Below are 13,267 nucleotides of genomic sequence, written 5' to 3'. Positions count from 1 at the left end.
TGTGCAAAAATAATAACAATAGCCATATGTACATGTACCAAATGTAATGTAAATTCCTCGGACATGCCTCTTCCTGTATGTTTGTACATTTATGAGAATAAAATCATTGTCATTGTCTATTACATTAAGAATAATCATCCATTATTTTCATTTATTAAAGAACAAAGGGTCACAAACTATGAACAAATTTCGCTGTTATAGGATCTAAAAAATCCAAACATAATGCAGTATTCCTCAAAAATACAACCAACTGATCTATTGGCTCTATTCCAAGGTGTCAATTTTTTTTCTTTTAATTCACTGAAGGAAAAGGGGGCACTGATCAGAGCCCTGGGAATTCATCCTTTTTATAAATTGTTCAAAAAAAAAAATGGGGCATAGTTTAATTAACTTACAACAATGCAGTTAGCTTTTATTTCATCAAAAGCATTCAAAACATTTACAAGTGAAAACTTGAAGAAATAAAAAGAAGATTTTATTACATGTACATGTACACTATCTTGATTTCAAGTTCCTCTAGCCAGTGAGCCAGTCTTGCTTTCTCTGTTATTGTTGTTCAGAAATTTTATTTTCAAAACAACATTTTACTAACAACAGCAATCTGACCCTGACACACTCACTGACTTGTGATACTACACGGTTTTCATCTAAAGATCTTCTGTATGATAGCAAGTCACAGCTGCACTATTACTGCAACTCTGTTGATATCAAACAATTGTTGATTTGTGTCTTATTGGGCTGAATGTCTTCTCTCAGTGCAGTAGTCTGTTGTACTCAGCCATTAGCTGAGATTTCTTTACAGCTTCAAAAGTTCTAGCTGCATAATGAAACCTATAAAACACAATAATGAAATAACACCTCTCAGATCGGTAAAGATGAAAAAGCCTGGATATAATAATAAACAAGAGATGTTTGTGAAACACTTGTGCCCCCCCCCCCCCAAAAAAAATTGGAATTTTTCCAAGTTCAAGGAGCATAACTCTGTCAAAAATTGATCGATCGTACCCAAAACAGAACTTGACCTAAATATTCTTATGATATATCTGTATACCAATCTTCATTTCAGTATGTGCAACCTCTGCGAAGAAAATGAATGGAAACTGCAAATAATTGGAATTTTTTAAGTCCAAGAGGCTTAACTCTGTCAAAAATTGATCAATCGTACCCAAAACAGAACTTGACCTAGATATTCTTAATATGATAAATCTGTATACCAAATTTCATTTCAGTCTGCGAAGAAAATGAACGGAAACTGTTGGCTAACGGACAGACATACAGACAGACAGCAGTAAAGCAATATGCCCTCCCTTCTTCGAAGAGGGGCATAACAAATACATATATTTAAAAACTAACAAACACATAAAAATTTCATAATGTTGGCATTTATACATACCAGTAACTAGTTACATGTGTAAGTTGATTAAGAGATAATTAAGGCTCTCTGGATTGATATTGTAGGGGTAATTGGTCAGTTTGTGAGATGTTAATTCCTAATTGTTAACTAGCCTGTCCTATACTTCTTTAATGATTTTAATTAAACGATTGTTGATTATATTGTGTACCTTTCCTTGTCTATGCTTTACAATTATTAAATGTACCTACCAATATATATGATTTAAAAAACATTGTAAATTATGGTACAGTTCATGCAGTTCTGATTATGATGACAGTGCAGAATGATTTTGTGTGCAATCTTGTCTGAAAAATTATCAATATATCTGATATTTTAGGCATGTTTCATGTTTTTCTTTTAAATTGAAATAAAATACATATAGTGTTCTGGTCAAATTTAAACATAATATTACTAACTCCTTTATTTGAATAGAGTTTACATGAAAAAAATATGTCAAGAAGTTTTTATACAATAAACCGATAAAAATTATATAAATCTCAAACCAGTGGGAGATTCTTTTTATCATGTTTTACACATGGCTATCACATTTTACACTGGTTTTATATCTGAATCCACTTCATTTGACTTCATCACTTTAACACAAAAGCCATTGTGATGTCACAAACGTAGACATGAAAACGATAACCATGAGCTATATCCACAGCATAAAGGAGTAAACATGTTATTGCAGCCCGGAAGACCGGGCTGCTCTATACATATAAGTTTAAGTGTTGGTATATGGGGATTGAGGTGGGAGAAGTTATTCAGAATTAAAGGTTTTCTAAACATTAAAAAGATTGTTAATCAGAATGGTCTTTCCCTTTATAAATTACGAGATACACAATATATTTACTTCCATAAAGTGAATCTGTAAAAATATATATGTTTTTCATATTTAATATATAAAGTTGCTTATCATTTACTATCGAAAAAACGACAGGTCCCCTTTTTTAGAACATCGAATTTTACTTATCGCATAAAAACGTAAAAAAGTACTTTACACAGTTCGTATTTTATATTCTTAGAGTGAAAGACATTTTTGAAAATAGGTGATGCATGTGTCTGGTTTCAATTTATATTTTATGCAGCCAACATTTACTTGAGGAATTGATAAAGTTTAAAAGGATATCATTTTTATTCGATTTTCATCCGACTATAAGTTTTCAAAATATTCTTGACTATCGTCTCCATCATTTAGACGCATGCCTTTTTCACACATATCGAAGCGGTTTGATGATCAAGACTCATTTCCGTTGTTTACTTTATTTATTTCCCGGGCGACAATTGAGGGTTACATCAATGTTTTCTTGTAAATATATATACTAGTATTGTCAACGAGTTTTAAGGACGAGACATACATGCAATTTCCTATTGTTAAAGTACAAAAAAGGGTATTCCTTCACTTACCAGTTTTTCTCTGACAATGTTGTGTGGGTTAGATTATCCCTGGGCATGGAATACACTTGCTTCCTGAGTCCATTGACCAGTGTAGTGACACTTGGGTAACCTCTGTACTCTGGTAATAGGGTCAGTACTGTGTCTGAAGTAGGACAAATCAGTAAGACCATATACATTGTAACAGGTTTTTTCTTCATATCACAACTTTCGCAAAAAAAAAAAAATTTCCAAAAAACTTACAGTTGAACTTCAGTATCTTGAACACTGATATCTCAAATACCATGGATATGTCCAAGTGATTTGTAAGTCCCATCCCAACTACTCATTCTTTAAGTATTTTACCCTTGATATCTCGAATCCTCGGATATCTTGAAGTTTTTTCTTGGTCCCATTGAGTTCAAGATAACAAAGTTTGACTGTCTTTTTGCTTTGCATAGGCCTATTTTTGTGATTCTCCTTGTGATTTAACAGCATACATGATGCAAAATCAACAGTTTAATGGGAGTTTATTTCATTTTTGCCATCTAAAAATGCTTGCAAAGAAAGCAAAAATTGGTTCATCATGGAAAAAAGAGCTTATATGTACATGTAACTACATTTCTCTAATACTTGCTCTTGATAGCTGCAAATCTACTTCAATCTACATTTACCAACATTATGCAACCAACTGATGTTTAATTATAATTTACATCTTGTTCATCACTAACCATGAGATTCTTTCTTATTATCCATATTTGGAAACAGATATAAGTTAATGTCTGTTGGCTGATGTTTTGGTAACCCTGACAACAAATTTCCACTTGCCATTGACACTTCCCCTACAAAACATAAACAAAGCAAGGACTGTGACACCAAGGGAGATAACTTCAAATGGATCATTAAAAATTGATACCACTGGTACCTTTTAATTTCAGTTTTGAAGTCTCTAGCATCTTAGACAATGTTGATTGCATGGCCTGGTATGTTTCCCTGCTGAAATGATCTCTGGTACATTTGTTCTGCACAAAGACTATAAATAATAAAATTATTTGATTAACCAAAGAGTGTATGTAAATCTAGTTTATTCTTGAAATCATAAAATAAAATAATTGACTTCTGAAACATCAAAATTTTTTCATATTGGAAAACCAAAGGAAAATAAATTTTTGAAATTCATAAAGTGAAAATCAAATTTTCAATGTTAATTACCTTGAAGTTTGTAATTTTTGCAGCTCAAATTTTAGTGATTTGATATTTTAAAGAACATTCAAATTTATGCAGTTGCAATTACATTGATGTGAAATACCCAAGTGGTTGTAAAAAAAAAAATTCTGTGATTGGAAATTCTGTGCCAAAACTGGACATGTGCAAAAAACAACTTGTAATTTGGTATGTTAGAGGCTCCTTATTATTCATAAAGACATATAATTATCAAATAATAAAATTAAATTTCAAGCAGCCCAGGCAACTACAATCTCTCTGAAATGTTTTTCAAATAAACCAACCAATTCTTGGGTAGTAATCATTAGTGTCCTCGGATCCTGATGAACTATCGTGACTAGATGAGGGGGTGGATGGCTTCAACATCTCAGCTGTCTGTAAAAATCTGTGGAACAGTCAATTCTAATGAATATATGTATATGAAAAAAGCTAGTGAGATTGACCTTCACATTTTCCTTTAAGTTTTATAATGATGTACCTAAGGTTGTTTGCATAATGAACTACAAAAGCTACAAATCGGAAGCAATATGTACTTCAATTGTTCTCTCATTTTTTTTACTTAATTTTTACAATATTTGGATGAAAAAAATAATGTTCCCTTCTACTTTTTATGCCAATTTTTCTTAGCATAATCCTGGTTCAAATATGTATATCTGGAGGACTGAGAATCAATCCAATTTGTTTGAAATTAAGTAATAAGGTTGATGTCTATGAACCAGTTGTGAACAACTCACCTGATAAGGTTGATGTCTGTGAACCATTGTGAATAACTCACCTGATAAGGTTGATGTCTGTGAACCAGTTGTGAATAACTCACCTGATTATGTTAATATCTGTGAACCAGTTGTGAATAACTCACCTGATAAGGTTGATATCTGTGAATTGATTATGTTAATATCTGTGAACCAGTTGTGAATAACTCACCTGATAAGGTTGATATCTGTGAATCAGTTGTGAACAACTCACCTGATAAAGTTGATATCTGTGAATCAGTTGTGAACAACTCACCTGATAAAGTTGATATCTGTGTCCAGTTGTGAATGACTCACCTGATAAGGTTGATATCTGTGAACCAGTTGTGAATGACTCACCTGAAAAAGTTGATATATGTGAATCAGTTGTGAATGACTCACCTGATAAGGTTGATATCTGTGAACCAGTCTTGAACAACTAAGATGATGTGACACACTGACATCATAAATGCTGCTTGGTGCAGGGACTGAAATAAAAACAATTATAGCTACTTAGTACATATATACACAGGGCAAAATTTAATACAAATCATTGCCAAAGACAGAAATTTTAAATGAGAAGCAGCGCATTTTTTAATTTAAAAATTATTTCTCTTCACAGAGAGATGTTTTCCTTAAGGTAAGTCCTGTATCAGTACAGCCCTGACATTCAGTATCAACACACTATGTTTAAATTGTAAAGAGAAGCTCTTTCCTCAGTCACCTGCATTTCCACACAGTTTTCAGCAGTGCTGTATTCTGGAGGGATCTTTTTCTCTTGGCGAATCATTTTGTCAAGAACGGATGGGCTCATAATTGGCTGGGAAAAAAAAGAATTGTATGCATGGAGAGCTAAAAATAGTGTACATAAAATTACTTTACCTCTGTATTCATTTGTCAACTTTGAAAAAAAATATCAAATTTAGACTGTATTTAGAAACAAATCTGTTTTATTGCATCTCATTTGTAATGTTGTTCTAAAAAATAAGGTAACAATCAAATGTTTATTTATAGAAATGACAAACCTGAGAATCTAAGAATATGGTTCTCTCTCCTGTAACAAACATGTTAATCCCAGTGGTTTGGTGTTCACATAATTCTTTACAGTCTCTACTTTGTGGTGGAAATATGTACTGCCTGTCCAATGAAATACATTCTAATTTTACTGTCCAATCAAAACTTACATGTATCTGAGTGAATATAAAGAACAGAGTATATTTTATTCTCTTCTTTATATGTACTAAGAAAAGACTACATTCAAGTGACTCCAAATTAAATAAAAGCCAACTATTAATGGAATGATCTCTTCTTAACCTTGTAAGTAATTAAATTGATAAATGCTAATTATCTGAATATTCACAAGGGTTGCAAGAGGATCACCCAGTTTCTTCACAGGCTAAGGAAAGATTTTTAAACAAAACACAGCACTTATCTTAGACTACTAGAAAATAAAGCAAAACTAAATGTTTTTTTCTTTTGCAGTTCATGACAAGTTCAATATTTTGCTTGAATGTCTGTCAGTTGGATAGAGGTTTTGCAAACCAGCTGGATATAAAATAATTAAATCACAAACCTCATTTAAACACTAGGTTACCTTAATTTAGGACAATATACCAATTTATTTTCATCTACATGTATGTTGAAAAAAAAAACCAACAAACAAAATCACATCTTGTTTCAACTACTGAAAACTACATACATGTATAATGTACATTATGTTTTATTTGTGAGACTTTTATTTAAGCATAATTTTGTGAATTTGTCTACAGATGAAGATAAAACACTGAAATTTCACAGATTTAAGACAGTTTAGTCAGTGATTACAAAGTGCTCTATGATAAAGGCTTACATCATTTCACTGTTTGTCCAGACTATCGGTGAAACTGTTCTACTGGATGTTCTCACCTTATACTGTCTGTGGGGTTATTTCCTGCCAGGAGAGATAAAATGGTGGATTTTCCAGATCCCTGAAGTCCAAGAACTCCCACTACAAAGAAATCTGTTTGATCCAGTAAAACCTAAAAACAGAATGACATAAAACCTATATAACAGAATAAAGTTAAACCAACAACAGAGTGAAGTAAAACCTGTTACAGAGTGAAGTAAAACCTGCAACAGATTGAAGTAAAACCTAAAAACAGAATGACATAAAACCTATAACAGAATAATGTTAAACCCACAACAGAGTGAAGTAAAACCTACAACAAAGTGAAGTAAAACTTAAAACAGAATGAAGTAAAACCTACAACAGAGTGAAGTTAAACCTACAACAGAATGAAGTTAAACCTACAACAGAATGAAGTAAAACCTACAACAGATTGAAGAAAAACCTACAACAGAGTGAAGTAAAACCTACAACAGAGTGAAGTAAAACCTACAACAGCGGAGTGAATAAAACCTTGTTCACAACTCACTAAAATTAGATACTTTACAACACTGACAAATGTTATCAAAATCTCCCGCATGTGGTAAGTAATGTACTGACATATATTAGGTGACCAAAATCGTGATATTAAAGATGGTGATATCAGCAAAATGATTCTTACTTCCATCCCTGCATCACTCCATTGATGAGAGTCATCTACAATCCTTATGCTTTGGTTCATTTCTAGAGGAGCAGATAGTCGGCTTGATCCTACAGTGATATAATTACACAGAAGTTAATTTTAATTATTTAATTAGTAGGTTTTGATTAAAATGTATTTTGTAATCATGATGCAATTTCATTGAGTTGAAGGACTATGCACCAAGTTCAACATTAATTGTATAAATTTCAATTGCACTAACCATAAAATTTTGCACCTTCAAATAAAAATTTTATGGTACTTAAATCCTATTTTAGGAAATAGCTCATCATTATACATGCATTTACATGTATTACCATTAAAAGGTATTTTCTTCCACAAGCTTTTTTTTTTTTTTTTTTTTTTTTGCAATTTTTGGAGATACGACCAAAATGGCATAGTCTTGACACTGATTTGCTTTTTATCTTTGAAAACAACATGTATTTCTGTGGCATAAAGGAATTTGTTAAATGCCAATTTTGCCTTCTCTGATGGAATATAAATGACCAAAGCAATCAAATTATGTAAACATGCAAACATAATTGTTATGTATACATGCACAATTATTTCAAAGCCACAATAGTCAAAATGTTTGAGACTGTTTTTACAATTTTTTTTGTTATAAATGTTAAGGTAGTTTCATGTTTAGTTACCATCTGTTTTTATTTATGTAGCTCATAAATTTTTTGCTTTAAAACCCTACTGGCCTTGTTTTTACAATTCTTCAATGGCTGTATTTAGAATGTTTGAAAGTCATCTAGCATACAGTGTCAATGTACCACTTAACTTTCACACAAAATATTTCAAAGGTCAATAATGAGTGATGGCTAAAAAAAGGTTTTGCTTTTAGAATACAAAAGGCAAATAGTAGGTGTGTATGTATGAACAAGTAGAATGAGCAGTCATATGTCAAATTTTGAAAATTTTACAAAAGTCCTTTAAGTAATTGTTTATATGGAATATATTCAGAAAAGAATTACACAAAAACATTCAATATATTTTACCATCAGTCTGGACAATGCCTACAGGTGTTCGATGCAAGGCTGAAGGAATCTGAGATGGAGTTGTTTCCCCTGCTGATACAGTGGCTGTGCCTGAAGAGAATGACTCATCTCTGGGTCTTATTGCCATGACAACAGGTTTGTCTGGCTTGCTTGTGGTGGCTGTGGATGATGGGCTTGTACTAAGAGCACCTCCACCCTTAGAAAGTATATTAAAATCATGTAAACTCAAATGACTTAAGTGTAAAATAAACTATTAAAAAATCTGTAATTTGGTTTAAGCAGAAACAGAAATATAAGGGATGTGCTAATATTCAAAATCTCAGGACATACAGGTATATGCTGGTGCTATTGCATAGTATATTTTTGAATTCCTGCACTGTTAATTACTTATGTTATCAAAATTAACACAGATAATGAAATATATACTTTTAAATCCTATCAATGATTTATATTCATGACATTTTATTTTTGTAAGTTTATTTAAAACAATATCTAAAGAGCAGTTTTGAAAGGCAATAGGTAGCCCTGTGGTCACAATTTCTTTGAGATTTTGCCAATTTCTGATTAATGCCCTCTTTGATTTGGCTAGTTTACTTCTGTTAGTCAATGCATCATATTATATCATATTAAAACTTTATGAATCCTACACTCATATATGATATAATTTAATTAAACTTCAGTTAAAATCAAAATATAAAACCAGTAAAGGAATAATGCTAGGCCCTGCTAATATTTTAGCATATAAAAAAAAATTTTAATTGCAGAGTTGGGAATCTTCGTTATAATTTATGTCTCTGGTTCAAAAATATTTATCAAGACAAATATCAAAATTATGAAAATTCAATTAAAATAAATGAGTTAAGAAAGAAAGTGTGAATAGCCAAACAAAATTGAAAGGCCTAATCAGTACAATCATATACAGCAGATGCAATCATATGTTATATAATTATCATATGCAATTTTAATCGAACCGAGTCCAGTGCAGAGGGTTTGGCCAATATGATAGTTGGCTTTGATGACTGGTAATCCCCATCATATGTTTCTCTTTCAATCTGTAAAAAGGAAACAATAGGATACATAAAATCTTCATGGCAGGTTCATTAATTTTATTTCTTAGTCATTAAGTGATTGTACAGTTGTAAACCTTTCTGTTGCCGCTATTTGGACCACCGCCTCTTCTCCTGGGTCGCCTTCTACCTCGATCTCCTCTTTCTGGGTCAGACATAATTCCGTTTTAACTTCAATTCGTTATATTAATCAAATTCTCTCCAATGCCAAGTTATTTTAATTTAAAAATTATTAGTCTCCACTGGATGGCAGACTGGATCTGGACTAGATCTACTTTCATTTAACAAATTTGAGTACCTCGAACCCGATAATTATTATATCCCTGTATTCTATGCCAGGCGGATGGGTTTCCAACTAAGATGCATGTCTATAATTAAATATAAAAAATTAATATCTGCTAGAATAATTTGAGTAATTTTTATTTTCTGTGATAATGATACTCCCCTCTTTTTCTCTCGTGGTACTAGTATTTATTACATTTTCAATAGTGAAATACTGTGATTTATATAATCATCTATTGAATAATTTAGTGATATTCTTTCACAGTGTGAATGATACTAAAATGATAATCTGTCAAAGTGTGAAAGGATATTAAAGTAAGTAAATAGAGAATATTCAATGTTTTGTTGTTGGATATGGAATTTATATCACGTGTGGGATAGGATTTTTTTTTTTATATTTTCACGAGTGCGAAGCATTCCGATGAAAGGTTGTTAATGAAATCTCAATCAAATCTGAAAATGTTTGATTTAATTTCAAGTTTTGGGTATATATAAACTTCAGCAGTGAGATATTGTGGGGAAAACTGAAAAAAAAAATCCGTTGACAATTCAGTGTGTAAATAATGACCTAACAATAAGTATGAAAAACGTCAGTCAGCATTTGACTTAATGATAGATTATATTTGCCGACAAGGTCATTGTATCGACCATAGAACTTGCGAAATGATTACTTTGAAGGAGACCGTTGATATTCTTTTTTCATCAACTTGTTTGTCAAAAGCTTGATTCGTTTCAGAAATTGTTCGTTCGTATGCCATGCACGGATCTAGAGGGGGTCGGGGGGGGGGGGGGTCGGGGTCCGGACCCCCTTGGAATTTGCCAAGTCATTCAAAGTATAAACTAAAGCAAATAAAAAATGACTTTGAACCCCCCCCCCCACCTTAGAAAACGTGGACCCCACCACCACCACCACCACAAAATAAGTATTTTTTACGTTTGGAAATGGACTTTACGGGTTTTTTTCTGCTTGTTAATAAATTTCTGAATTGGAATTTTTTTTTTGACTGGGTTGGACCCCCCCCCCCCCTGGAAAAAAATTCCTGGATCAGCGCCTGCATGCTCTTGCGTATCGAATCAACTGAGAGATATAAACCCCATATGCAGGTGATTTGCAGGTGATAAGGGTATACTGCTAAATAAGTAAGGGAAGTTGACGATTGAAATATAATGTATTTGTTTTTTTTCTTCCATGGACATTCAAATGTATACCTGTAACTCTCCATTTTATTCGTCATAACTGTCCATTCTTAGAAAGAATGGATAGTTTTTCCGAAAGAATGGTATAGGTAACTTAATGGATTGTTCTAGGAGTTAGCACAACAAGTAATAGCAGGCGCGGATCCAGGATTTTTTTCCAGGGGGGGGGGGGTCCACCCAGTCCAAAAAAAATTCCAACCCAGAAATTTCTTGACAAGCAAAAAAAAAAAAAAAAAAACAAAAAAAAACAAAAAAAAAACCTGACGTTAAAAAGACATATTTCGTGGTGGTGAGGTCCAAGTTTTCCAGGGGGGGGGGGGGGTCCAAAGTCACTTTTTATTTGCTTCAGTATATACTTTTAATAACCCTGCAAATTCCAGGGGGGGGGGGTCCGGACCCCCCCCCCCCTCTAGAACCGCGCATGAATAGAATGAACAACACAAACAAAATGTTTGCGTCACAATTACCTTACCACCTATAAGCTCGTCTATGGCACGCCAAATTCACAAGCCTCAGGTGTTTAGAATCATAAACTATTTTTAACAACTCTTAACTATACTAGTACTTCACGAGTGTGAATTATGGTTTATGACGATAAGCTATGATTAACAAATGTGAATCATAGTTTATCTCTCAAAACTACAGTTTATTACGATCATTAATTATTCATGTAGTTTACATGTGTTAAATGAAATACATAAATAACTAGATGAGATCTCGTTGCGAGCAACGAGTGGGTCTTCCGTCCGACTTTTGATAAGATGAGATAAGAATTTGACTGAGATTTTCGTTCAAATATAATGATATAAATAAATTGTTAAGACGAACAATTTTGCTTTAATAATGTTTTACAAAATATTGATCATTAAAGGAATATAGATTAAAGACCTTCGCCCCTTCTTGGCCCCTAATGTGAGAGGTCAGCCCCTTTCTCTTGATATCATTTTAAAGCTCTCATGATTTTGAACACTTTTTGTTCAACAACTAGTCAGAAATTCTTTTTTGTTTTCGGGATATATGCAAAAGAAATATTAAAGGCCGGTCCTTCAAGTCCTAAATGGAGACGTCTAGCAAAAATTGAAAGAGTGCATATTGTTCAGAATATTATTTTGATCGTCTTTTGTTCAATACTGTTTATCAAAATATTCTTCCTTTTCGAGATATATTGAGCCATAGATTATGCAATCTGGCCCCCTAAAGACCCCTTACTGCGTAATATATGATATCAACATCATGTTATTTAGATAAAGTGTGTGAAGATGTACTATTTCGCTTCAGTAATATATTACAAAATATTGATCATTAAAGAGTTATTGATTGTATACTTTCGGCCCCTCTCAGCCCCTTATTTAATGGGTCAGACCCCTTTCCTTGATATCACCTTAAAGCTCTCATGATTTTGAACACTTTTTGTTCAAGAATTATTCAAAAATTCTTTTTCGTTTCCGAGATATATCCGAAGGATATATTTAGGGGCCGGCCCTTCAACTCCTTAATGGGGACGTTTAGCAAAAATCAAAAGGTTGCATATTGTTAAGAACATTATTTTGAATAACTTTTGTTCAATATTGCTTATCAAAATATTTCCCAATTTTGAGATATAAAGCGTCAAAGATTTAGCATTCTGACCCCTTATGGCCCCCTAATTATGTAAATATGATGTGAATATCATAATATATAGTTGTGAATTGTTGAGATAAACATTTTTGCTTCAGTAATGCATTACAAAATATTGATCGTTAAAGAGTTATTATTCAAAGACTTTCGGCCCCTCTCAGCCCCTATTTTGAGGGACCAGTCCCTTTTTTCTTCATATCACTTTAACGCTCTCATGATTTTGAACACTTTTTGTTCAACAACTACTCAGAAATTTTTCTTCGTTTCTGAGATATTTGCAAAGGAAGTATTTAGGGGCCAGCCCTCAACTCCTTAATGGGGACGTTTAGCACAATATGAAAGGTTGCATATTGTTTAGAACATTATTTGGAACATCTTTTATTCAATATTGCTTTTCAAAATATTTCCCACTTTTGAGATATAAAGCGTCAAAGATTTAGCATTCTGACCCCTTAAGGCCCCTAATTATGTAACATATGACATAAATATTACAATATATAGTTGTAAATTGTTGAGATGAACATTTTTGCTTCAATAATGCATTACAAAATATTGATCGTTAAAGAGTTATTGTTCAAAGACTTTTGGCCCCTCGCGGCCCCTATTTTGAGAAGCCAGCCCCTTCTTCTTCACACCACTTTAAAGCTCTCATGATTTTGAACACTTTTTGTTTAACAACTATTCAGAAATTCTTTTTCGTTTCCGAGATATATGCAAAAGATATATTTAGGGGCCAGCCCTTTGACTCCTGAATAGGGACGTTTAGCAGAAATCGAAAGGTTCCATATTGTTTAGAACATTATTTTGAACATCT

General features: G+C 32.7%; 1 protein-coding gene across 1 annotated transcript; it reads right to left on the bottom strand.

Annotated features, from left to right (window-relative positions):
- Window positions 1-453: 453 nt before the first annotated feature.
- Window positions 454-9,587, bottom strand: LOC133172588 (nonsense-mediated mRNA decay factor SMG9-like). The gene is made up of 13 exons (XM_061307510.1): window positions 9,435-9,587; window positions 9,262-9,342; window positions 8,291-8,486; window positions 7,269-7,357; window positions 6,628-6,740; window positions 5,748-5,859; window positions 5,447-5,542; window positions 5,125-5,210; window positions 4,276-4,376; window positions 3,693-3,800; window positions 3,499-3,609; window positions 2,801-2,933; window positions 454-831 (listed from the first exon to the last, which is right to left on the bottom strand). The coding sequence occupies exons 1-13, from the start codon at window positions 9,513-9,515 to the stop codon at window positions 753-755; spliced, it is 1,386 nt and encodes a 461-aa protein (XP_061163494.1). The 5' UTR covers window positions 9,516-9,587; the 3' UTR covers window positions 454-752.
- Window positions 9,588-13,267: the final 3,680 nt, after the last annotated feature.

Source organism: Saccostrea echinata, unplaced genomic scaffold (assembly GCF_033153115.1).
Source record: "Saccostrea echinata isolate AGI-Se365-2 ecotype Australia unplaced genomic scaffold, CSIRO_AGI_Sech_v1 ptg000054l, whole genome shotgun sequence".
Lineage (NCBI taxonomy): Eukaryota > Metazoa > Mollusca > Bivalvia > Ostreida > Ostreidae > Saccostrea > Saccostrea echinata.
Note: the sequence above shows the minus strand (reverse complement) of the source record. Positions and strands in the feature narration are given on the sequence as shown.